Source organism: Platichthys flesus, chromosome 5 (assembly GCF_949316205.1).
Source record: "Platichthys flesus chromosome 5, fPlaFle2.1, whole genome shotgun sequence".
NCBI classification, from domain to species: Eukaryota; Metazoa; Chordata; class Actinopteri; order Pleuronectiformes; family Pleuronectidae; genus Platichthys; species Platichthys flesus.
In genome coordinates, this window is record NC_084949.1 from 21,277,923 (window position 1) to 21,305,539 (window position 27,617).

The following is a 27,617-nucleotide window of genomic DNA, read 5'->3' on the forward strand; positions in this document are numbered from 1 at the left end:
TGTTATTTTACCGATTGACAACATAGAACACTCGGGCTATTTTCCTATTCATTAAGCTGATTTCGACCTTGCAATTACTAATACGACGATTGACGTTGTACTTCCACTAAGCATTCACAAATATTTCTTTCATACAACACTTCACTGTGTGTGGGTGAAGCAAGCTTTAGACCCTGAAGAGAGAGTTCGGATCCTCCCACTCCTCCTCCTTTTCATCTCTCACCCACCAACGTGGCTGCCGTCCAATCACAGAGGACAGAGGGATAGAAAATGATTCTCCCATCATATTACAGTAGAAACAAAGGCAGCGTCACCTATTGAGCATCAGGCGAGAATATAATGAATAAGTCTGTAAAAGTGAGCTCAACTTTGCCTCTGACCTATGAAAGGACTTTGTATTTGGTGTAGATGGGGATATGACAATGAGAGTTGCTGTATTGCAAGGGGAAGCAAAATAGAAGCTTCAGTAAAACCTCCCATATTACAAAGACATACTGGTAACGCTAAATTTCCTGGAGCTGTGAGTGTGAATAGTTGTTCATCTCTGTTTGTATCAGCCCTGTGGTGGAGTGTTGTCCTCTCCAGGGTTTATCCCGACTCTTGCCCTATGTTAATTGGGATTGGCTCCAGCCTTCCCACAGTCCTCAAGCAGCATGGGTGCATGAATGAATAGTCCTAATTATTTCTGACATAAATCCGCCCCTGATGAGGTGTTTCACAGTTAAAAAAACAGTGCTCGTCCTTCACATTTACTTATTCCCTTTGTTGACATCAACCCTGTCTCTCTCTTTAATTTTGCTAACATTACAAACCTCTGCAGCACATCAAACATCAACATGCCATCATGGATGTCTTTGCAAATTTCTGAATTTCCTTTTTTATTTATTTGTGACATTTGAAGTATATCTGTTTTGTTTGCTTTCTCTCACTGTCATTGGACAGTTTATAAATCCACACATCCCAAGTTTTGGATCTGTTTTATAGTTTTTTTATTTTAAGAGATATTTCTGTGGTTATCAACACGTTTATTCCTGTATATGTGTCTTTGCCGCTGCAGTTCCAACTTTAACCACCATGCTCAAGTCACCACACAGTACTGTAATGTCCTAATGGGCTTTATCTAGATAACACAGGTAAAAAATAAAGAGTTTCACCTTTGGTTTAAATTATGCCAGGCCTGTTTTGCCAAAGCTGACCGCAGAGCCTGTGCAGACCCCATTGGTCTCCGGCACACAGACGCTCATTTTTTGGCTCTGAACACTCTACAAAAACATTTGCCCTCAGAAGTTGACATTGGACAGGCCAGTTTGTGGACGAGAGCAGACAGAGAAAAACAGTCATCCTGGCTGCAGTGCATAGACAAAATCCCCCAAAATAAATTCCTAGTAACAGACTACCTGCCACCCACGAAGCTGAAGTCTGTGTGGTGACCCTGGCCCTGTACAGTACATGTGTCTGACTCCCCCCCAAAAAAACCTTACTGGCATGTTGCACCTCTACATTCTCTATAATTCATCAGAGGTTACTCGAGGTGTGACTAAAGCCCCCTGCATTTTCAGCACAACACAGCCCTGGAGTCCCTGTGGAGCCAGTGAGGTAGTAAGGGATTAATTAAACTTGTAATGAGTATAGAACCAGCCGCCGTCTACAGAAGCTGTGCCTTCCTTCCAAATCCACTGGGGCCAGGCTCGACCCCACAGCTAGTAACAATGCTTTTATCCTCATATGGCTAATTACAAGTAACATATTTATGTTGCACATTTAAGCTTTCCAGGCTGCGCACAAAATCACACACACAGTCCACAACCTTTCATAACAAGAGAAGAACAGTTAGTCGGTGCCTTTTGTGTTAACTCCTCAGTCAGTGAATTTTATTGTATTGATATGTTGTGTGATTGGGATTCATGCAGATGAGAAGAGCAACGAAGTGGATCTGTCCGCCAGCGAGGACTGGGACGTTAAGACAATAACAAGTGCACTGAAGCTGTATCTGAGGTGAGGATCAGTGTGAGGAAAGACACACAGACACACACAGAGACAAACAAACACATTGTCAACCATTTAAAGCTGCATTAGTTTATTAATCACTTTTCGTATGACAGTTAATTAGTATTTTTCACTTGATTTTAAAGTTAAAATCTCCATATTTTCTGCTTTTCAGATGTGGAGTTTTAAATCTTCACTGTCACAGATGATGTTTAGGACTGTTTGAAACTATAATTGTAATTTTTCAAGATAAAATTCAGTCATTTAATGCTTAAAACCCCAAGAACTGTGATAAAAAAGAAACAATAGATTAATTAGTTATTATGATAATAATAATGGCTAGTTGAAGCCCTAAACCCTTCAATTTCTCCCCAGTGAGCAATGATGATATAAATGTATTAAGTCTATTTTAACCCTCAATTGAAATGTTTATTGTCCCTCATAAAAAAAAAACCCTACTTTAACTGACTTACAATGAGCCCTGAACATATTTTGAGACACAGTCATACATTTAGAGTATAGGTGACTTTGGATGTTATGTAAAATCCACGAATGACCTAAGTCATCTCCAGTGGTTAATGTGAGTTTTTATTTTTACATCTTTTTTGATGATCATGACAGAGCCTCTCTGTTGACTTGGATATGAAACATACCCCCCCTCATCGTCAGTTCCTGTCATTTATAAAAAAGCGACAGGATTCATTATGCACTTTGCATAATTAACTCCTCGCAAGGTCACATTGCTTCCCACTTCCACCAACTCCTTCCAGGGTGACGGATCTAGCGAGGGTAAAGTTCAAAGATTTAAAATTCTGCAATACGCTGATGCAGTTTCATTTAAAGGCCAGGATGATTTCATCAACCGGCCATTAGATGCAGATTAAGTTGGCTTTGGTTATTTAAATGAAAGCAAAGTTTGATTATTCTGAAACACAAGGTTTGAATGTAAACAGTTAAATTCGTGAGTCTGTCTATTTTTTCAGTTTTTCAACTCCACTGTTTTGTTGAATTATTAATAATTTGTTGAATTTGTTGAATTATTAATAATTTGACTGCATCAAAAGATGAATCAAGCAAAAATGACTCTATTATGTCCTTTAGTTTCTCTTTTACTTTCACAATTACTAGATAAAGTGCTTGTTCATCGTCCACTGCTGCGTGGGAACTGCACTTTTCAGTATTCCGATCAAGACGTACACGACAAGTCCTTTTCAGATCAAAATTGTGCGATTACCTCATTTTAAGCTTAGCAGGACACAGTTTGATGTAATGGGTTCAAAGCTGTGGGATTCTTGCTCGTCACAGGATTTTCCATTTCAGCTTCAAAGTGAAAGGTTGCTCTACATTTTTCATTCAGTCAACACTTCTCCCAACATTTACTAGTTTCAAAGTAATATTGAATCAAACATGGCATGTCGATGTTGTTATGCAATATAAAACCACGTTTACTGTTGCACTGACTTGTCTTTTACTTTCTGTCTGGTCTTGGGGAGTAAAGCAGGGTCAATCTCCTCAGTTTTCTCTGATTCTAAGTACCTTTTGGCCACTGGCCAGCTGCAGTGTGAAAGTACCTTCAGATGAACTTGGTTATCTCAATGCGTTCACCATCTAATTCCATCCCCCGGCCCGGCCACATTAATCATTGCTGTGTGTAGACCCTATAAAACAGTGTGCCGGTTATTTCTGTCCCCCCCTTGCTCACTTCAACTCTCCTTCTCCTTCTCCACCCACCCCATCATGTCTCTTTCTTTCCCTATCTCTCTCTGAAGGAGCCTTCCCGAGCCGTTGATGACCTATGGACTTTACAAAGAGTTCATCAGCCTAGCGAGTAAGTTTGATCACCCAACCAAAACATCTGAATACATGAAAAAGGACACTCCACACTGTAACAGCCAGGAATTAACACATCATCAGTGGCATTTTAACAGTTTGTTCTTCTTCCACGAGCCACTGAACACTATACAGTGACTAATAGTTAAAACATTTTACAGTGACATAACATGCTCATAATCAGTTTCATAATTTAATTTGGGTCATTACTTGAAAAGGCTTAAGTGCTGTTCAGAAAGCACATCGCTTTCCTCAAACTGTCCTTAGCTGCAGCTCCTCTTTTCAGTGTCTGCCTGAAACACTTGGTTTTAGCTCCTGTCTCTTTAAGGCCCCCCTCCGGATAATGTCCAGTCTGCTCTGATTGGCCAGTCGGCCCACTCTGTGGTGATTGGTCAACCGGTGTAAGAAATGTCGGCCTACACTCTTGCTTTACCTGGCTTTATGCAAATGTGGGGCATTGATGTGGCACGTTACAGGAGCTTCAGTGTTTTCTGTGGAGGAGAGAAGCTCCCTTTTACCACAGCCTTTGTGATTTTAAATTTAACAGGTTTTTATATACACAAAAAACCTAAACAACACAGTAGTGGAAAGGGAAACGCTGTAGAAAGTATAATAAGTTTCCTTCAAGGTTATGTGGGCTGTAGCTTTATGATTTCTTACTTGGTTTCAGGAACTTGTTACTTTCTGCACTAAATATATGCGTAGTTGATTTCTAGTTTACCAAAGAGCCTCTCAGCTGACTTTGGCTGTTTTTATATAAATCTTTCTGACATTTAAGAATACCAGTCGAGCTTACTCCCATATTTGTTAGGTCTGTTTTTTAAGTGCAACAAAAAACATGTGGGCAAATAAGTTATTAAAAGTTGGTGCTAAGAGATTTAAAATGCCAAATATGTTTTAATTTGCATGTCCTCAAATGGTCCAGTTACCTTAAACAGCAAAATAAGCTACATTTTCTTTTTTCACCCACATAACATAATTTCTGTATGAAATGGTTTCAAAGCAAGCCAAACTTGAATCTTATTACAACAAGTGCTATAATTGGATCAGGTTGACATTTTTATCAGGCGCTCGCAATGCCCTCATAACAAGGGGGAAAAAAGTGGATTAGCAGTGAATATTTTTTGATGGGTGACAGCATCCGTAAGAAGCTTTTTCCGTGTTTAAATCCTTGTCATTCCCATAGTAATGATATTTTGTGTGTCTGTGTGGAAGTGTGTATGTGGTTTTCTCGTGTGGGCGGCCAGATGCCCATGTGTGAGGAAATGTTTAAGAGATGATCTCGGGGGTTTTAACACAACCCCTTTATATGGTAGCAACTGAAACGTAAAGCTATCTGCTTTGCCAGCATAGTGGTCCCTGCTGCCAAATTCTGGGAGGCTTCGGATCACATATCACCATCACACCTCTTCACTTGTTTCAACTGTGATCTGTCATCCTCAAATGTTTAACCCCTTGTGCCGAGTGACAGCTACTAAACGTCCATAAAGAAGATGCTCTTCTTCTAAATTAACAATTTGATGTGTCTGTATCTTCTTCTTCTGCCCAGGTTGTATTGTGTCTTTGCCACTTTAGCAGCACAGAGACATCTTAGTAGTTTAATGTGAGTTTATGGCTGCTTCTGCATTTTAACAGAGGGTGGTAGTCCAGAGACTCGCATCCAAGCTGTCCACTGTCTGGTCCACAATCTACCGGAGAAGAATCGACAAGTCCTCGGGCTGCTTATGAAGCATCTGGCCAAGTGAGTGTTCATAGTTCCTTGGTCATAGTTCAGCCAATCTCCACCCCCTCTCTTCCTCTCATTTCTTTCTACTCTTCCTGTCTGTCTCCTCATTCTCACTCCACATGCTTTTTCTCTCGCTTGCTCGCTCTCCCTCACTCCCACTCTCTTCTCTCCCCCTTCCCTGCTGTCACTCCATCTCCTCTCTGTCTATTCAGTGACTGCTGGGTAAGAAAAATTGATGCCGCCAGCTTCGCAACATTTTTATTTTTTCGCCTTTTCCTCGGTCACTTTGGCATATATTTAAATTAGTTTGAGGAGGACTGTGGAACCTTCCGTACCTGTTCAGCATACGGTTCTGCAGCCCACCAGTGAAGTGAAATGTAAATGGACCGCTCAAATTAAGCTCTCTCTTGAGATTACTCTACACATCCCTTGGATAGACCACTATTGTGCATCTCTCCATTTGTGAGATTAGATAGGAGAAAAGATTTAAATAATGTTAGCTAACATTACAGGGTTTTACCTCAGCAAGCTTTTTATAAACTAAATATGAGCAAATTGAAGATAAGTAAATAATCCCTCTTCCCCGAGGCAGTGAAAGTCTGGTGGATCTTATTTCATAGAAACCCACAGCAGAATCAGGCTCTGGTAAAAAGGCAGTGCTATTGAAATTGAATTTGGATTATCCAGCGTGAAATTCTCCAGACTGGAGAGACTTGAATATTTTTCTGAAGCTGGCGTCTGTGCATGTCCTGCAGGGGAAGGAAGCAACGCCAGAATTTCACACTCCTATCTGAAATGGTTTGAGAGATGTTATAAATGTGAGTTGTCACCAATGTTTTTGTCTTCAAAGGCATCCTTTGAAGCTATTTAAGCTGTCTCTCCACAGATGCACCGGGTATCATCATATTTTGAGAGTGAAATCTCGTCACCTGTCCGTAAAACTTTCTCTTCAAATAAATGGTTTTTCTACACTTGTTTGACCCCTTAATATAAAGTTTAATCTGAGGAAGGTGTCCCAGTTTTAAAATGGAACAAGAAGACATTTAATAAAGCACTGATGCCTCCTCAGTTTTAGGAATATGTGGTGAGTCAGATCAGCACTAACCCATTTGTAGAAAAGCCACTGTCAGGATCATTAATTGTGGTATTTGAAGGAAGGAAAACCTAAAAGCACAAATTATTTAATTTTGCATCAAATATTATTGGGAAACTTCAGTAAATATCAAAGACACTTTGGCATGTGAAGCTGGGAATTGAACCACTAACTCTGTTTAGTAGACAACCAGCTGTACCTCCTGAGCCACAGCTGTCTGTAGTTTAGATCATAAAGTTATTTCACTTTTATGAAGCAAAACATTAACCTCGCGGTACAGTTTTACATTCCAAAGGCCTCACATAAATGAGTATGGACATTGTTTAGGTCACAAGATGAGTTTTGTGTGGATCAAGATGGGTTAACATTACCAACTCTACCAGTTTTTTCAGAGTTAAGGGTGTTTTTCAGGCAGTGGTCAGGTCTGACATTTTCCATTATTTATGTTTCCTTCTTTTTCCTTGCATAACTTGAAGGAAAAATGAAGAAATGTCAATATTATACAGTTATAGTACAGTGTACACATCGGTGGAGTTGCATTAGTAAGCTGGAGTAAAATATTGATGAGGGTGTGTTGTTATTTCCGTCAGAGTGGCGGCCCACAGCAAGCAGAATCTGATGACCGAGGCGAACCTGGGCGTGGTGTTTGGCCCCACATTGATGAGGCCACAGGAGGAGACGGTCGCTGCCATCATGGATCTCAAGTTCCAGAACATCGTGGTGGAAATCCTAATTGAACAGAATGAAAAGGTAACACTCCAAAGTCACAACACTACATCTTTCAGCAGACATAATCAGCACAATGTCTTTTAGACAACAGAGAAAAATATTTTCTATCGTTTTTCATTCAATTTCCCCCCAGGGTTTCTGTTTTTATTGGTCAAATCTTAATTGCAATTATTTTATACTATGAATCATTGTCACTGCAACAGTTTGTGTATCATTCGGCTTACCCTCCACAGCCATTTGCTAAATGTTAGACACACTAAGCAACAGAAGGTACAGTGATCGCGCCAAATGAAATCTGAACCAGGTGACATGACAACAGTGAGCCACACGCAGCGCCTTTGTGTTTACAAACCTGGGTAGCATGTAATAACTTGAAACTGAAGGATAATAAATTTGCAAGTGAGTCATATGATCCCATGTTTGTAAGTCCTGCTTTCTTGGCAAAGACTGTTTCTACCACTATTGTTTTTAACTTTTTGCATTTTTTTAAGATTCAATTACACAGTTTGTTTGGCAGAGGCATGCACACACTGTGCTGTACCTGACACCAGGATTTCATTTAGGCAGAGAAAGACTCTCAATTAGGGATAATGCTCTTCCTCTCTGTGGGTCCTGTTAAGACAGTTGAGCTCACACATCTTTTTATTCACGTTTAAACCCTGCCAAGTCAAGAAGTCAGCTTCTCGAGGAAAATGTGTCATGTGAAGTACGTTTGGACATATTATATTAATTACATGCTTTGCAAAAGAAATGAGCAGAAGTATAGTTCTCAGATAATGAGTTGGTGCAAGCACAGTTTTTTAATCTGGCCAATAGGGGGCACCCTTAGTGCTTATACCAGTTCTCAACACATGGTTCAGCAGGTTGATAATTGGGTAGAATACCACATAGGTTTTATATAATTTTGGGAGGTCCTTTCTCTGCCTCAATATATTCAGTTTGCTTATGAGTTGTTTCATAACCTGTAGTTCATGAGATCGTGTAATCTGCCCAGAATGTCATTAATCGGTATCAGTCCTCAAAGGGGGTTAATTCTCCGTGTCAAAAGCGAAAAAAAGGTTTGAGATTAGTTTCCTAATCTGTTTGGCGCAGCGCTGCACTCTGCGTAGAATCAGATGAAACTGTTTTTTTTTTCCCCTCCTCCAGCTTCATTAATGGAAGATGATGTGTGTTGTGAATAATATCCCCACCCATGCTCGCAAATCTTAAAATGGGGTGTGAGAGAATACAGAGGCAGGAGTGAAAGCCTACAGGGTATACAAATGTGCTAAAACAACAACAGCAGCAGCACCGTGTATGCTTCCAGTGTCGGAGACTACCCAGAGGTATCCAACACCGTCCAGGTGATAAAGGATGTAGTGTTAGAATGCAGCAAGAGCGTTTTGGAAAGTACAGCGTGTTAGAGGGGAAAAGTTGAGCAGACAGACAGACAGACAGGCTTTAACTTTCCTCACAGCTGAGTCCCATTCCAGACTGTTGATACCCCTAGATACCAACAGTAGACTCTGTTTTACATTCACCTCCATCTGCAGAGAGAGGAGAGAGAGCGAGAGCGAGCGAGGGAGCAGAAACTCTCAGCCATATCAGATTTCTCACTTTTTCTATCTCCCTTTCTCCTAAAAAACTTTCTCTCTCATGCCCCCCTCCTCTGTCTGCCTCTCCTGTTCACACTCTGTCTCACTTACTCTACCACTTTATCTTTCTCTCTCTCTCTCTCTCCCTCCCTCCCTCCCTCCCTCCTCCCTTCGCTACCTCCCTTCTCCCTTCCCTACCTCCCTCCTCTTCTTTTCTATGATCCTTTCGGAGTCTCTGCTGAGACTTCCTCTCCTCTGTAGCCCTATTCTCTTTTAACTCCACATCTGAAGTTTATATGTAAACACGGCCCAGTGTAAACAGGCTGCGCCAGTTGGCCAGCCCTCCTCCAGCCCAAACTTTGTTTATTTTACGCTCCACTCTTTTAGAGAGTAGGTCAATTTCTAAGGAGAGGTGTCCCCTTAACTTAGACCCACATTTCTGGATGGGATGTGATTACGTTACATGTGGAGCTGCTCTTGTTTATTTTGGCACAAACTAAATCTTCTCACATGCAGTTTTTAAGGTCCAATCAATGAGCTGCTCAGCTTTTCCGAGGAGCACACGCTGTGGCTGCAAATGGCCCTTTTCCATTCATCTGCCGCTACATAGAGCCTGTGAGTTTCAAAACCCGTTTACTAGAGTGAGGTCAGTTGAGGACATGCTGCTGCTGCTGCTGCTGCTCAACAGTCTTGGAGAATGTGCATTTATTCCTGGTGGAGACTCACCCCCCCCCCACCCTGTATTCAGATCTTTGCAGATGCACCCGAGTCATGCCCTCTTTCACCTGATGCCCCAGTATTCTCCGCTCCCACAAGGCTGTCCAAGAAACAGAGTCGACAGAATCGGCCCCTGGCTGTCTACAATCCACAAGCCCTAGACATTCAGAATGGTAAGAGACATACAAGCGTACATCTGTATATTTTCAATCCCTCTGAGTGTATTGAAGGAAAATACTTTACAATATGTGATCATTCAGACACTAAATGTGTAAAAGTTTAAAAATTAACTTTGGGAGCTTTAGAAATTAGACTTCTTCCCTTTTTAAATGGAAAGTACTTAAGTTTCACAGGAATTATCTCACTTTCATATTTATTCATTCAATGTCAGACCCTGACAGGTATCAGTTCGTTTTTTTTTTTTAAAGCTGTACTAAAGGAACTATGGGAGCCAAATAGGTTACTTGCTTAAAAAAGGTCAAAAGTATATACACTTATGTCCTATACAAATAAGTTGTTTGAGTGTCAATGACTTGATATGTCTACTATTGTGGCTTTTGTCATACAACCATTGTGGGTGCCATTGTCATATTTTGAAATCCCACATTGTGGTTTCAAGTTGACTTACAATAACTCATTACCCTTTTTCAGACACATTTTTCCAGCAATAGCAGACACTGAGGCACTAAAAACTACTTTGATGTAAAATAACACTCTGATGACTTTGTGTGCCTTTATTTACTTCTTTGCAAATACTTAGAAGTCCTGCACATCAGGCAAGGTGATCATGTGACCTTTTGACCCAAGTGAATCTGGCTCCAGCAAGTTCTGATCTGCAGCCAGTCAAATCCCATCCCCTCCACAATACAAAAGGAGTCTAAATCTGCTTACCAGATTGCCTCTCTTCGCCTCGCTTGCACCAGCTTGGAGTATTTTAATATCAGGGATGAAAGGCGTAATCCTTTTTTAACCTTTGTGTCTTTGACATGGCCCTATAATGGATTTAAAGTAAGTTGTCTCAGCGTTCACAGGGTAAATGCAAAATTGAGGATGACGCAGTGGAGGAGTGAGGCGAGTATTTATGTGAACATGTGACTCTTGTGTGACACTACATGTGTCTAATAGCCCTGCAGACTAGACAGTCTATCGTGTGTAGGAAAGTGCAGTAATCAGAGTATTTGTGTTCAGCAACATGTCGAGTGTAGGAGGCAAATTACCTTAATGTACCTCTTACAATCTTCCAAGAGATGATATAATTTGACTTGTATATTTGTTCCCAGTCACACGTATACAGAGTCATGCCAACACAGCAACATTACTATTATTTATTTGGAGTATCGTTTCTAGCCACTGGGCGATGTTCCGACAGTCATCCTCTTTTAGCTCTGTTTTTGGTCCCCCCCAACTCCTCCTCGCTGTTGTTTCCCTCGTGTATCATATGATTGGTGCTTAACACGTCAAGCTCAGTCAGTTTTAGAGTTTTTACTTAAAATGAAAACGATATTTTATATTATTATATTATATTGCTAAAACACAGCAGGGTTGCAGTGATCAGCTGAACAATTACCCTGTGTGGGTGTGCACAGATGTGCTTGATTGACATCTCTACCGCTCTCCTGTTATATTTGTAAGGTTGGAACAAATGACCCCTTGACACCTGAGCTCTAACCAATTATAGCACCCATGTTGATGTTATTAATGAGCGTCATTCCACAGATCAGATTACCAATTTTTAATTCAGCCCTAATTAATGAAGGACTTCTGGTTTAAGTACTTTTAATATATGTTCGACAAGAGAGAAGAATGGGTCCAAACAAACCTTGTTTTACACAGCAGCACTTCCCTGCTTTTCTCCTAAAAGCAGAATCTGTATTTGTCTGTAAAATTGAAATAAAAGACTTTGTGCCTCTCAGGTCCCTGACTGAGTGCAGGAGTGTATTATTATGAACAATAAAAACATGGTGGTGAATCTCACCTGTTTTGACAGCCAGTTGGTTTATAAAGTCCCTTGTTGATGCAGCATCTTCTCATATATTGATACATTATTTGGCTGTTTTACCAAGCAGGCCATCATCAGTGAGTTGCAATAGGCTGAATCCTTAACAGTAGAATGAAATAAAAAACAAACTAACATGTGTTTCTTTTTTGGTTTGTGAATCTAAGTGTCACTTGCAGTCGGAGACAGTTCCAACCTAGCCACAGATGAGACCTCAATGGGCAGCAATGAGTCAGTGTCGTCCCAGTCATCGTCAACGTCGGCCTCAGAGACGCCTACAGAGCGCAGTGACCATCCCCCGCCTAAGACCAGCTTTAGCCCAGGCAGCCACTCCAGGTGAGTTCTTCACTATGCATCAGTCCCAGATGTGTATGACTGCACCAGTCGAAATGAAAGGCATTGGTTGTGTAGTGAGATTTGAAGCAGCACACTGCAAGGAGGCTGTAAACGGTGGCTCACACATTTTGAGTCACGTTTCTTCCTCCACAGAAATGCATCCAAATACGATTAAATTTTGTTTTCCACACCAGAGACAGCCATAGCTGTCCATCTGTCCGTCTGACCCACTCTCTTCAGCGTTTGGCAGAAACGTTCACAGGGACTCAAAAATGAACTGATGCTCACACCTCACACATTGTGAACATGATCTATCCGAAACGCAGAATTAAATGTCATTACATCTGGGACAAGCATTAATTTAGACTTGAGAATTATATTATTAGAATTGGGTTGTCAAAGGTCAAAATCACTGACCTCATAAAATGAGATTTTTGCCTTGTGAATGCAATATCTCTAGAAAGCCTGAGGAGGTTTCTTTCGTATTTAGTGCAAACTTTCACTTGGACTTGAGGTTTCACTTTAGAAGTCAGAGTTCAATGGTCAAGGTCACTGTGACCTCACAACATTTACATTATATGTATCTTTTTGGCCATAACTCAACATTCATATGCTTATTCTTTCACTCACATATTTTATGTGGCTGGATAGAGATGTTTGTAATGGGTGTGTGGCTTATTGGTGGAGGCAGTAATTCTAGTTTGTACCCCTGTATAGCATCACATGGAGCAGTTACACTGTAGCTGCAACTCAGTTCTGTGTTTTCCACTCCAGTATAAAGTTCATGTAGCAAAGAGAACCATCTAGTTAAAGAACCAAAATCAGTTTTTCAACGTTGTGGATACATAGAGAATCAGATTCACAATTCTTATGTATAGTGTTAATTGGGTTTTAGAGATTTTTTGGTGACAGCCTGTGTTAAAATGTCATCTACTGGTTTAACTTCTTTCTCTGTCTTTGAAATAATAAAAGATGGAACCTGATTTGAGAGTTGGATGTTTTGCTGTACTTCTCCCCGGCTTCTCTTTCCTGTCCTCACTTTATCCGCTAAGTCCTTGGTCCTTTTTGTTGTTTCCAACCCATGACTTGTCTTGAATGCTGATGTGAGAGATGAATTATTGTGTAATGCTGCAGATGTTAGACTCTGCTATGTCATGTCTGCACATTCACCTTGAAATATACTTTTATTTTTTCATTCACTGTCCCCTTCTCCTTCTCCATCAGCTGAAAGGAGCTGTAAAATAAAAGCAAATCTACCTCACAACTTGACGAAGGACAATATGATTCTCTCACACTGACCTCTGTGGGTGCGTTGCCTGCCTTTTGTGTGTAGGCTTGTTGGTACCAAGCTTTTTTTTCCTGACTTGCAGGATGAGACAGACACAGCTCTATGTTATGTAACCAACTCTTTTTCTGTTTTACCACATATGTGGCATCATGTTGGAGGACGGAAGGAGTAACCAGGAGGAGGTCGTAAATCTCCGCTCTTATTTGTTTGGGAGACAGGTGGCTGCGCATTGGCCGTGTAAATCGTATTGACGTTGGGGAGATATTCGTCTTGTTTACACTTATAGCTGCAGCCCCTGTCCCTTTATGAAGACTTGTGCCATATGTCACAGGGTGTCGCCCTGGCTTTGTTCACTCATAAATCTTAGCATGTGAGATGGTGGAGACCTGTTAGCACAGCACCTCTCCGGCCTGTGACTCAGGGATGTGGGTCCGATCCTGGCCAAAAGGAGCAGTAGGAGTGGCGTTGGCCAGATTATTTCCAGTTACTCTCAGAAATATGTTTTCTGCACTATGGTGAGCTCAGAAGTGCACCTGGAAAACAGCATATTTCAGTCTTTTTGCAGAATAGCTGCAGCAGAATCTGCCTGGTCGTACACAAATGCATCCTGAGTCACTATGTCATGTAATAACACTATGTGGACTGTGGCATGATTTATCATCTACCTCTTCCTTGATGTCTCGCCTCATTACTCCTCCTCTCTGTATATTCAGTCACAGCTTCTCCCAGTGGCGCTGTTGCCCCATGTCCTGCCCAGTGAGCTTACATTGTTATTTTGGCCTCTTTTCCTTCCTCTCCCCAGTGCTGAACTCCAGCCCGCAATGTCTCTCTCTGGCAGACAGCTGTGAATCATAAAATGGTGGATCAGATCTTATTTCCTGCCCACCCAAACTGGCGGTGGCTAAGCGGGCAGCTTGGCTGTAGGTTTGATCCCACCTCCTACTAGAAACACTGTTAAATCCCACTGCAGCCCTTCTTCCTCTAGTAGAAAGACAGTTGATAGTCCTGCTCATCCCTGTGTGAGCTCCACGCCAGGATCAACAGGGCCAGAATGCTGCAGGGTGAAATTCCTGCAATAATGAGAAACAGCAGTCAGCTTCTGTTGATGAATTTCTCCCTGCTACTAACTTGGCAGTGGGTGATAATATGCGATGAATCTCGTCATTAAAATAATAAACCATAAGACCTCCAATAGCATTCACTTTAAAAAGGGATGTTTGATAGTTTTTTCTATAGTTTTTATACAATAAGATTATATTTTCTCAAGTGTATTACAATGTATATGTATATGAAAAATTGTAACAGCTCCAAACTTAATATTCTTACGAACTTCTTAATTCAGGCCTCACCTACAAAGCATTTTCACTCGAGTCCCCATTTACTGTATTTAATCATATTTACAGAAGAAGCTTAGCCGGGCCGATGAGTGAAAACAACGGAAGAGCAATTCAAAGCTTGATGCTATTTTTGTTGGAAAGAAACGGCAAACGATTTCCCTCGGTTTGGCTTAGCTGTAATTGTGAGAGCAATTCTGGGATGAATCCATTTACCTCTGGTACATTTAACAAGTTTCTAGGGCAGCCGTGTGGCATTCACTGATTTTCTCTCTTTTTTTGATTATTTTAAACTGTTTGTATTGAAAATCTTAAACGATCTGTGTAATCCTCTTCCAACTGAAAGCAGTTGGATGAATGTGTTAACTTTTCTCTCTCGTGTGCTTCTGCGCGTGTGTGTGCGTCTCCACTTGTGTGCATTTGTTTTGTCATCTCATTTAGGGGATTTGTGTGTAAGTTGGTTCACCTGCAGGTGGGTGAAGTGTTGGTGCTCCTCTGCTCCCCTGCCTCCTGGCTGAGACCCAGGCAGACAGTGTTTGTGCCTGGGCCCAGGTTAATGAGTGGATTTGCTGCACTGCAGCGCACTGTCCCCCCATGCTGATGTGGAGCAGCTGAGCACCACAGTGGCCCCACACTGCTGCAGAGCTATAAATCACCCACAGTCAGGCCAGGCCTGAACGAGACAGCCACTGCTGGGGATGGACAAGCGCTGTAAGAGGGAGGCAGGGGAAGAAACCAAGGGAAGAACCAATGCAGAGAAGGAGAATTAAAGCATGAGCGCAGTCAGTGCTGTGTGCTCACCTCCACCTATGTCCACATAAGATCCCACCATGTTATCCCTTAAGGCAATGTCCCTCTCCCTCTCTCTCTCTCTCTCTCTCTCTCTCTCTCTCTCTCTCTCTCTCTCTCTCTCTCTCTCTCTCTCTCTCTCTCTCTCTCTCTCTCTCTCTCTCTTTCACCATTAACCACTATTCACAACATCCTCTCAACCTCCAGCCCCTCCCGTGCTGCTCCCTCTAATTGCCTTTATTAACGTCTCTATGGGAGCGGCAGCTAGGAGCAATTTGCTCATTATGTGCTGTATTAGCACTGGCCTTGGGGCGGGCATGGAACACAGAGGGATGCCTGGCTAAGACTCTTGTTCTCCTCTGCTCCACTCTGCCTTTACCAGGACCCCTACCTCCATGCTGTAGGTCGACCATAGACGTGATGGCCCTGACAACTGCAAGTGTAAAGCACAGCCCTGACTGTTAAGTGTTAACAGATAGAGATTGTGGTCGGAGAGTTCTTGTTTGACTTTACACAAGGAGCAGTTGTATACATTACTGTGGAAGCTCTGAATCTACATGTTTAGTTGACAAATTAAAAGATAAATCCACATGAAGTGAGCCAGTGAAATCTGGCAGAGCAGCCTCAGTGGTCCTTGGCATCGATTCTACTCTTTGGAACACGACCACCTATTTTTTCAGCGATATTCCCTCAGTGTTGAAGTTTTCTCAGCGATGGTGTAGAGCCCTGTTTAAACACAGTGGTACCAAATATCCTGTATGTAATCAATTATGTTGGTATTGAGTCGATATCAGATGATTGGGAGTAGATTTCTTATGGTCTATTTATTTCAATCTTGACACTGGTTTATTGTTACATCATCATGATGATGATGAGGAAACTCAATTCTTTTGTCTCTGTGTATTCAATTTAAACGACCTTCCTCCACAATTGAAAGTATCAATGGGATTCATTTTCACCTAATCACCAAAAACTCTAGAAACTTGTTTTTTATCCGAGTTCAGAGATGTATTTATTCTTTTCTCTAAAATTGTGTGAGGGGGCTGGCAGGAAGATCCATCCAATTGGATAAGTCTTTCTCGTGTGACGTACAAAGAGAAATATTAACAACATCCACGTAACCAGCGTCATTGATTTACAAAAACAGCGCGTTGCAAGATGGCTGCACCTGAAACCGAGCTGCAGCACAAGAGCATAACTCAGAAAAGGGGGCAGATACGTTTTACTTTGCATCAGTTGAAATATCCGACCTTCAGAAAAATAAATCAAAGCTGCTCTTCAAAGTGTACCTCTCGGCCTCATGTGGGCAGTGATTGAGAGTCACTTCTCTTCGAGAGGCTTTTTGGCAGATGGGGTAGAAGGGATGATTTAATTTATGAAAACCTGTTTCTCTTTGAATTCCCATGTGTGCCGGCTGTAGGCTTCTGTACAATAAAAATAACCTTGTAGCGGCTGTGTCGCGGAATGAAACGAGATGGAAAATGTGTGATTTCTGAAGGTGACTCAAATGTGGTGTGCGATGTATTTGTCTTGTTTAATTTTGTTGCTGCTTTTAAATATCAACACTGTTTAGTTTGACTTCTTGCTCTTATTAAACACTGGACTGGGAGACATTTCTCTCACCTCCTCTCCATTACAACAGGTTGCTCTCTTTGGCTTACCTGTTGCTCCATGTAGTTGTTACAGTTATTTTTTAAATTTTCTAAAAGCCCAGTCAGTTGAGGGGAAAATACCTTAACGTTAACACTTAATCTGAGGGAAATCTGCTGATTACTGTGGCATCTCCTACCAGACTGCACTGTGTACATGCTTTAAAGGAGAAGACACCCATAGAATCTATTGTGACTTTGTTTTTTTGTCCATCTGCAGATCCATAGCAGCTTTGTTGTCCACACCTGGAACATCTGGAGAGAATCAGTCTTCTGCCACCTCGGACAAAGAAAAGACAGATGAAAAGTAAGTCAGTGCCCCCGTCTTTGTTTTCTCTTACTTTGACTGTTTCTCTGTTTGTTTCTGAGACTATTCCGCTCTCCCCATTTTCATTCCCTTCCTCCATTAGTTACATGTTATCTTGCTCAACAGAATCCCACACACTTCCCTTTGTCTAATATCTAAAATAGTTTCCCCTCACTTTATTAGTTGTGTGTATTCACCTGCAGCCCAACTTTTGGCTGTGGCAGGAGAAGCAGACCTTAAACACCAGATACACACAAATAAGTGGGTGAACTGGATGTAATTGTGGAGACGATCTGTCCATTACACTGAGCTATTCAGAATAGATGATGAATTCATTTCCATCTCTTTCAGATGTTGCCAAAGTAATTGCAAGCAGCCCGGTCATTCTATTGGGAATCCATTAATGTTATTTTCATATAAATACAAATCCCCATTTCCCCCCAGAATGCAGTTCCACAAGAGTGCATTCTTCCCAAAAAATTCTGAATTCAAGAACTCGGCTGAACATTGTAGTATTGACAACTCCTGTGACCACAAACTTTCCCCCCAGTTTGTATGTCTTCTTTCTCCTCTCATCCTGCATTGTTGCTGCTCGGCAGAAAGAATATGAAATATTTATCAGGGCATCATGTGTTGAAGGCACAATTTCTACATGGTAATGTTGCTGGCGTTCGAGATAACCGTTTGCAGCGGTGGGCAAAACAACCTTTTCTGTGGAAGCAGTTTTTTTTATGTTTTCCGGAATGGAGTGGCATCAATACGGCTTTTTACTAACCTTTGCAGAGCGCTAGACGCGGCTCCTTTGATGCCACTCTTCCACATCAAACTGATTTAAAATGCAGCCTCTTAGCTCACAAATGTGAATTTACAAGCTGAAGCGCAGTGGAGGGAGATTTCTTTTCTACGTCTGTTTGTGTGCAGACCCACTTCACAATCCCCCCCCCCCACCACCACCACATTTTAATTATCTCACCATAGATGGTTGTCTTCTATGCAAACCCGATGTGTCCCTGCCTTTTTGTGCCGCACAGAACCCGCTACAAACAGCGTTGCATCTCATTGTGTTGGTGCACGCAAACAGGTGTATGTGGGTGTGTTTGGACTCGCTCGCCCGTCTGTCTAGACTGGAGATAGAGCGAGACCAGAGTGTGTAGTGGCCCGGCTCCGCTCTCAGTACTGCTGCTTATTTTCCAGCCCTGGCCCATTTCTGCTGTTTCAGGCTAGTGAGTGAATGAACAAGCGGGCCCTGGGTCCAGATTGAACTATGCAGTAATCCTCCTCAAAGCTCAGCCAGCTCACTGATTGCCTTCATTTTTCAGTGTCACCAGAAGGAAAGCCAAGGCTGTGTACCCATGTGAGGCTGAGCACGACTCTGAGCTCTCCTTCCAGGTCGGCGCAATATTCAACGCCGGTAAGTGTTATCGCCTGCACCAGTTGCTCACTCAGAACCAGCCTTGGCATATTGGATTCGGAGGAAAACCGAACACCCAATCTGATCTTCAATCGAACAGAGAGATGAGACGAGGAGAGGGAGGGGGGGAGGGGGGGGGGGGGGGGGGAGGAGACACAGATTTGCTCTTCCATGTGTCTGGGAAGAGGCTTGACTAAGCTTTAATCGCTCTCAGAGGAAATGAGGATTTTGTAGTTCCTATTTTTTTGTCAAAATCCTCTTTTGTGAGAAACAGACACTATAGATATTCTGTAGTCTTTACACGGGGATATGTCGTGACATTTTTGATAATATCCTGCAGTGATGCAGTTTATTGGTTATTATGGTTCAGCAACATATAAGAACTTAAAAAGCTATTTTATACTTTGAAAGTGAGATCACGTCTCTTTCACCTTCCAACTCCATCACAGATATTATCATTTAAAGTTGTGATCTGAAAGCTGTCATCAATACATATATAGATTAGATTGGATACTGATGCTTTAACTTAATCTTATTTTAGTATTTTATTTATTTATTTATTTAACAGGGATACACATTCATGCCCTGGACGTTACAGACATAAGAAAAATAATATACAAAGTTATGAGATAATTTATAAACATGCAGCAAAATAAGGAGAAGAAAGCAGAATTTTAAAATCAATAAAAACATCAGTATATGTTCATTATTTCCTGTTTCAATGCCTGAGTTCATGTCAGGATAAATGCTTTTTCAATTTGAGTGAGTTTAATAGAAGCTTGATTTCCACCTCATAAGACGAACTTGTGTTTGAAAGAATAAACACCAAATGAATTAAGTGTCACATTTTCATAACTGAAATGTAATCATGTTGTAGAGCCCATTTCCTCATTCTGGTATTTCATTTGGAGCTGGAGCGTTTTGCTTATTAAAAGCATTATCATCACACAACGATGTGTTTCTTCTGGATCCCAGCTTGAATCTCCAGTTACATGGGTTCAGTGAAGTTCTAACTAAATACTGTTTGTCCATCAGCACGTGATCACATTCCAAATGAAGTGATTGACATGTTACCACATGTTACGTGATCAGATTCTCAATAACTAAACATTTACAGTATCTCGGAGACTCTTGACACTTTGCACATTTTGCTTCATGATCCATTTATCTCTAAATGTATTTGAGATTTTTTTTGGTCTGAGTTCTGTGCATCGCAAATGTGCAAAATGTCAAGAGGTCTAAATACTTTATGCAAGGCACTGTATGTGTGGTAGGAGAGAAAGAGGAATTCAATATATGTTGATGTCTTCTCAACCTTTAACATTAAGAGAGCAACTCTGGCTCCCTAAGTTATTGTGTGTTCACAGACCTGACTGAAAGAGTTGCTAGATTGATTCAGAAATTTAGTGGGACCGGGAATCGATAATAGAGATTCAAATATTTCTTATAAATATATATTATAATTGAATTGGGGGGGGGGGGGCATAATATTAAAAAATATATTCACATAGTTTCTGTATTGTCGAGTCTGCAAATTAAAAGTTTTTATCACCAAACACAAATGCAGATGTGTCTGTGAAAAGCTTTAACTGACTGATGTTTATCAACCAACTGATTAATTGGTCAGCCTCTAAAATCAACATTAAAAAACAGCTACAAAATAATAATGTCCGTGTTCTTAAAGTGCAATGGATGTTGAGAAACTTCAGTCTTTCATCTAATGATGGGCACTGGTTTTTTACTATGTATTGACTAATAAATAAAATCGGTAAAAGCTACTCAAGCCGATGCGTCCCGTAGCAGAAATGTATAAACCTGTTGGTGTGTTTGTGATATCCTGTACATGATCAGTAAGTTTGTTTATCATCATTTAAAATGTATTTAATAATATTCTAATGAGGCCAAATATTGCTTATACATAAAGACATATTTACTTTAAACCTTTACCATCGCAAGAAAACACTTATAACGCAGATTTATTTGTTTCATTGTCAAGTACCAGGTAACTTTTGCAATGAATTTTCTTTGTGGTTGAACTCTTTTGCTCTCACTTCAAAGCTTGAGCTCATATATCACTCATATATTCAGTGTTCAGTCCGAACGATGCACAGAAGCTCTTATAGCTGCTAAACTATGGATTCAGTCTGTTGATGCCTCGACTGTGTCCTTAGAACTTCTCCCTGACTATTTAACCATAAATCTACTGACTTGCAGATGCACAGAAATCTTTATGGAATGAGGTTTTTAGACAAATCAAGAACCCAGGGAGGATTTTTGAAAAGGCTCCGTCACAGACAGGTTCAGTGCACTGACACATTTCATAGCTAACAATTAGTGAGAGCTCCGTTTTGCTGCTGAGCTTCAGCTCCTGGTGAAATTCTAGAGAAGCTGGATTCAGAAACCGGCTGCAGATTTACAGTCGTGGTAAAAAAAAAAAATTGAGCTTCACTGTGGTTTGGGAGAAACCGCATAGTTACCGCATCCTCCCTTTTAAACCCTCTGCTCTGTTCACCCTGACACATGCACACACACTCACTGGCTGCTCTGTGTCCTCTGTCTGTCCCCCCCCCCCCCCCCCCACCCTCCCTGTGGCGCTGTCCTCCCGGTGACGCTGTGTCCTCTCCTGCAGTGACCCAGTCGAGAGAGCCGGGCTGGCTGGAGGGGGACCTGGAGGGAAGGAGGGGCCTCATCCCGGAGAACTATGTGGAGTTCCTGTAGCCGCCCCACACGGAAATATTTATGGACAAGTTATCACCTTCACTGGGAAACGTGTGCAGACGTGTGCATGCACCTCAACTCTTGACATTCACAGTAGAGCCTTGTTTATCCCCCCCCCCCGAACCCTCTGAATTCTGTCTGCAAGTGATGATCATCACCGGCGGACGACTCCTGATACATTACTCTCGTGTTTCGCTGGCTAGTAGACGTTGTGATGCATGTGCGTGTGTTTCTCTGTTTGAATTCAGTTTTCGATATTCACTTGAATTTCAGCTTGGTAGTTCCAATAATGGGCTCGCACTTACGATGTTCTGCTGTATACAAAGATGCTGTCGCCTCCACACATCCTGGTAACTTTGTAGCAGCAGCGGGAGACCAAACGTCTCTCTCTCTCTCTCTATCTCTCTCTCTCTCTCTCTCTCTCTCTCTCTCTGTGTGTGTGGAAGGCCTCGCTCTCCCCTCTCTGCCCCGTTATACATGGTATCCATGAGTCAAAGAGCGATTCTCAGACACTGTCAGCGCTCAAGTCACTGTAGCTTCCCACCCTTTTACTTTGTTGACAAATGCTGCACACCCATTGGTTGAGAGATAAGCCATACCCTGCGTGCCTTCACCACCACGGCACCTCCTGTAAAGGTAGGGCTGTGTATGAAACTGAATGAGAGTGTTACTGCTTTCACTTATAAACCAATGCTGCATTTTTATGTTATTTTAAGATTATTGTGATATTTTCGAAGATGAGGCACGTTGCTACTGCAGTTTTATTTTTTGTAATTGGCACAGTGATTGCATGTTCTTTGAATTTTTAATACACCCCTGTGCTGTTTTGTTCTTGGTGCACTCCTCTACAGAAACACAGTGAATCTCTTTGATGCACCGATGAAGTCTTTTGTGTTCCGACACGTTCAACAGAGGTCGATTTCAAAAGATTGTGTCGATGAGAACCAAGTATTTCTTCTTGTCAGAACGATCTGTTGTTTGTTTTAAGCTTCTTTTTTTTTTCTTCTTTTTTAACGCTGCTCAGTTTCCTCTGAGCCGAGAAATGAGAAACTCCCACAAAGTTGAAATTTCTGTTTGAATTTTACCATCATTTTATCTTCAACTTCTGTGGAACAAGTTGATTTCAGTAAGTTGTATTATCCAAATGTCCACGTATATATCCTAAAAGAGTCATGACTGCCAAGTACGTTCTCAAAATCTCCGTTAAGATTTCACCGGTTTGAGTTTTTCCCCACGTCACGTTATATTCCATCCCTCAGCTCCTCAAACGAGACACTTTGAGAGCTGTGGTTCAAGTTCATGTTTTCAGTTGCAGTTGCAATCATTTCAAGAGATTTGTAAAGGGCCTTGACTTCTCTTCCTCTCGATCAATGTAAAACAAATAAAGATTGTTTTTGTCCTTTACTACATTGTGCTTTTCTGTCAAGAAATAAATGTGATGCATGATTCTTTAAAGGGAAATGTAAGAATCAACGATGATGCAGTGGTTTGCACTGATGCCACAAGGTTCCTGGTTTGAATCCCAGCATGTGGAGTTTTTAATGTTCTCCCTGTTTCTGGTCTGTTTCTCCAAGTCGTGCAGATTAGGTTAATTGGAAATTCTAAAGTCTCCTCAGGTGTGAATATGAGTGTGTGTCTCACTATTATATTTCAGGATATGTTTTACCTCTGAAATCCATGTCCACATTGTGATGACTCATGCCTCGTGTCACTGAGAAGGCCCACAGTTTCCCACAGTCTAAGAATAAAGTTTCTGGTAAAAGGAGGATTGATACGCCGCTGCCACACTGAGCCGTGTGGTGTAATGTAAGCCTTCCTCTTTATATTGACCCGGACTGGTCCATCTGACTAAAAGCTATGCTTCCAAAATAACGGATTTCTTTCCAAAAAGGGGGATTATTAAAAATAGATGGTCATCTTTCACAGAAGAAAACAGGCGCTGATCCACCTCCACCTCCCTGCTCCATTAACATCTCCGCCTCACGCATGTTAATTCTGAGACCACGTCTGTGTAATGAATGCACCGAGCGGCCTCCAGACCCTCCTGCTTTGGCCTCAGCTACATAATTACCAGCAGTTCGCTGCCACAGCCAGACCGCCGGTGTAAGTGGGCAGATGCACCGTTTAAAAGTAAACACACTCTGTCCACTTTGGAGGGAAATGAATAAATAAATAAAAGGCCGGTGCTGTGGTTTCACTGGAACAGACGTGAGGATTACATAATGAAATGGGGCAGCGTTGATGAGCTGGGCTGAAATCCCCCTCTCCTCCACCTCCTTAACCTCCTTCCTGTTGCTCCTTCTCTCTCTCTCTCTCTCTCTCTCTCCTTCTACCTGTTTGTCTCTCTAGACCAGTTCAAACTCTCCTCCTCCTCCTTACCCTCCTTCCTGTTTCTCCTCCTCTTCCAATCATCACTACCTGCTCCAGTTCTGCTCAGCTGCTCTAATAGTAGTTTGTTCATGAAATCAGTTAAGCTCTTTGCATTTACACCATCCCCCCCCAACCCTCCTAAGCTTGGGAATATGTGACGTAATGAACACCAGTGGTAATCTCTCTGTGGGGTCAGACTCATATTTGAGGATTGTCTGCAGCCTTTATCTCACGAGTGATGCTGCATCATTTGTGGAGTCTGTCTTTCTGTCCATCTGTCTCTCTCTCTCACTCTCTCTCTCTCTCTCTCACTCTCTCTGCGTGCTTCATGCATCGTTGTGTGTCTCTGACTGAGTTGCATTAGTGTCACTGTGTCAGGTTAAACTAGAAGCTGGTGTGTTTTCCAATAAAACCCAGACGGATGTGTTGATGTCATATTTTCCCCAGAATCCTGGCTTGGTTCCAGCTGTCCTCTAACTCCCATGACGCAGTGTCCTTCAGCCCCCGAAACATAGTCGTCCGCCCCCCCACCACCACCCCACCCCACCGTGACTCAGCTTGGTTCAACGCAGCGCCCGCTGATACACCGACACAACTAAGTGCTGCAAATGTGTCTTGAATTTCCCAAAGCAGAGGTTACACTAACCTAATACTGCCCTGACTCCTCATCTGGTTCCTTCAGAGGGTCGAAAGCCTCTGAAAAGCAACCATAATAACACTTGATGTCTCGGTGGGGCTGAGAACTGAGTGGGAATGTGGAGAAAAGTGAATATCAAACAGGGGGGGTGAAGGGGGGAGAGAGAGAGAGAGAGAGAGTGGAGGAAAGAAAGCAAAACCCTCAGCTCAGAAAGTGGGCCACAGAAGCCGCCATGTGCGCGGGCGCAGCCGTGAAATCAGCCTGATCCAATAGATTCTGTTTATCTGGCACGACTACAAGCGAAAGCAATTGGGAATCTGGGGGAGATTTGGAGAGGGCTGTGGATTCGGAGGGAGAGGAGGAAAAAAAAAAGAGCAAAAAGAGTAATACTGTCTGCTCTACGGTCTGGCAAAGCCGGCGTGTTTTCAGATCAGCCTGTCACAAGGTTAATGGTGATTTTTCTCTCCACAGGCAACGTTTTACTGTAAAACGTCTCATCCTCACCTGCTTATCCTCATTGTCGTTTTCACTCTCTTCACCCCCCCCCTCGTAGTTCTCTTCATCTTTCCTCCCTGTGCCTACTCTACCTGCTCTATCTGCTGCTGCTTCACATCATCTCTTGTGTTTCCATGTGTTGTTTGGCTCATTATCGTCCCCAGACACCAAATGCAGCTGTTTCGAATCCATCCAGATCAAACAGCCTTTGTTGGGGCACCATTCCTCGCTTCTGTCTCATAGTGTAACTTTCATCACACACACACACACACACACAGATGTATCACGTGACATTTGTATCAATTTTTATTATAATCTTGCAAACACACCTATGGCAATATCTGCATCAAGATATACAGTAGTTACTGGTTTCCAAGATGTTTTACTGGTTCCTGTTGAGGGGTGTCTACTGCATGTTCGCTGGATCCACATTTATTGTACAAAGCATATCAGTGAAAATTTTTTGGAACTTGAGACAAAAAAGAAAAGCATTTGAATCTGTGTTTATAAGAAATGCTCTGTCACGGCTGTGGAGATATGGCTTCATCTCTCTCTGGCGTTTCACTTTTATAATATCGTTAAACTCAAAATGGGCAATAAAAATAAAAAGTAACTTGATGGAGTAAAACCAGTAGAACAGTTGTATTTGTTTCTTTCTTGTGAAAACCTGCTGCTTCCATTAGCCTCAGATCAACTGGACTAACAGCTACCGACTGCTTATGAAGACGGGCAACATGGGTCCACTTCCTCCAAAGAAATGAAGCTCCACTTCCACAGATACGAATTCCAGAAGAACTCTTCAGTTTGATCCATGTCCCATCATCGATGTGAAGGAGGTGCGGTGTATGACACGCCCTGCAGGCAACCACCAGGGGGCGATCAAGGTGAAGTGGAGCCGGCCATGCTGTCCAGCTTAACTGTCGATGCCTCCAACAGTTCAGTTTGAGATGTATTTGTGTTGTGCTCATTGCCACTAATGCAGAACACGGAGGCTGAGTGAACATCGTCTGTAAATTCATAACCTCACATTTATTATTTCATTTTCATCCAAGAACACTGACTCAAGTGACGTGGAACCAATCGGCTGTTTCCTTGTGCAACCACTCTTTTAGATTTGCTAACAGTCATTAGCAAAAAATTTTAAATGTGTATTTCTAAAAATATTGAACTATTCTTTGAATTATCCATCAGTGAAAACCCATATTTGTGGAGGGCATAGGATCATAACAGTTTCTAATGTGTGTAAATGGAAATTTACTATTTTAGATCTGTAGTTTTTTTTACATTTGAGCATATTGAACATGTTTCACAGTAACTGAAATTGGTCCAACTGGTGAAAAACAGTCAAACATGACACTGCATTCTCCGTTGTTTTGTATTTTCACACTGAAAAGTCAAGAACTTTCCATCACGTCTCCCAGGTTCCATAGTTTGTGACTTCTCCATTTTATTGTGGTGCTCAACAACAATACCGTCATGGGTCAGGAAATAATTTCAACAGCAACAACTCAATGATCCATCACTTACATCTTGTTACAAAATAAGAAATACGTTTTGTTTGATTATTGTTATTTTTTTTATTTATCCATGTATTTATTTAATTTTTTTTACTGTTTTTACTCTCCGTAACATTCAGGTAGTAAGTTCCGTAAGTCTCTCACAATGTACGATACATTCATTTCTCCGCTTGGCCCTCTCCGCCGCCAACCCTCCTTGTCAATTCTTCTCTGTGAGCCAACACACAGAACATGGCGAGTGGGAAACTTTCCAATATTCCAACAAGATGGTTAAAGTAGAAATGTCTTATACTATACTCAACATAAGGACTTGCTGTATTATTTACAATATATATACTGTAAAATTGTAAATTATGTGAGATAAAAAGGCACAAGTTTCCCTTTTTTAAATACAATGTAAACATCTCATCAAAAAGCATGCATTAACATTTTCATTTTACAAAAAAGGATATCATTTTTAGACAAAGTACTTAAATATTGTTTTCCAGCAAAATATAATTCTCTCAAAAATACTTTCCCAGTCATCCTATGAACCTTTAGACAGTTTTTTTTTTTAACCTTTTTAAAAAAGGACAAAAAAAGAGGGGACAAAATAAAAGAAACAGTGAGAGATTAGCTTCAGGGTCCTTCACAACGTGAACACAACGACGCATGACGTGAGACGGGTTGTAGAATGAGGCCCTGCTGATAAAGGGACTGTATGAAAATTATTACGGTGGAATGTGATATTAATGTTGGGGTTAGAAAAAAAACAAAAAAAAACTGCAATACCTTGCCCCGGTAACTGAAAAAGAATACGTATACATGACAGAAAGGAAACCTCATGAAAATACAGCGAGTCTGCTAAAAGATGAAAGTGAAAGTACCCCCCCTCCGAACCCCCCCACCCCCTGCTCAAAAATCTAACATTGCCCCCTTTTTTCTTGCCCTCGCCTCCCTCCTAATAATTGTCACACAGTCCCTAATGATAGTTGTGATCCTGGTTCGGTACATCAGTCGCCCCCCCCCCCCACTCTGCCGAGGCCACGAAACCCCACCTCCTGCCCCCCCGCTCTGCCAGCGATGTCATGTTGTTTAACTCTAGGCTGGTGGCCTGTGCAGAAAGTCCACCCCCC

General features: G+C 41.8%; 1 protein-coding gene across 1 annotated transcript in view; it reads left to right on the forward strand.

Annotated features, from left to right (window-relative positions):
• arhgap10 (Rho GTPase activating protein 10) overlaps window positions 1-22,887 on the forward strand; it is a 39,775-nt gene extending 16,888 nt beyond the window's left edge. The window contains exons 15-23 of the mRNA XM_062387793.1: window positions 1,911-1,995; window positions 3,756-3,814; window positions 5,452-5,557; window positions 7,226-7,385; window positions 9,687-9,828; window positions 11,819-11,987; window positions 17,268-17,354; window positions 18,674-18,765; window positions 21,395-22,887. Of these exons, the coding sequence (XP_062243777.1) occupies window positions 1,911-1,995; window positions 3,756-3,814; window positions 5,452-5,557; window positions 7,226-7,385; window positions 9,687-9,828; window positions 11,819-11,987; window positions 17,268-17,354; window positions 18,674-18,765; window positions 21,395-21,483 (989 nt within the window). The 3' untranslated portion in view covers window positions 21,484-22,887. The remainder of the gene's footprint in view (window positions 1-1,910; window positions 1,996-3,755; window positions 3,815-5,451; window positions 5,558-7,225; window positions 7,386-9,686; window positions 9,829-11,818; window positions 11,988-17,267; window positions 17,355-18,673; window positions 18,766-21,394) is intronic.
• Window positions 22,888-27,617: the final 4,730 nt, after the last annotated feature.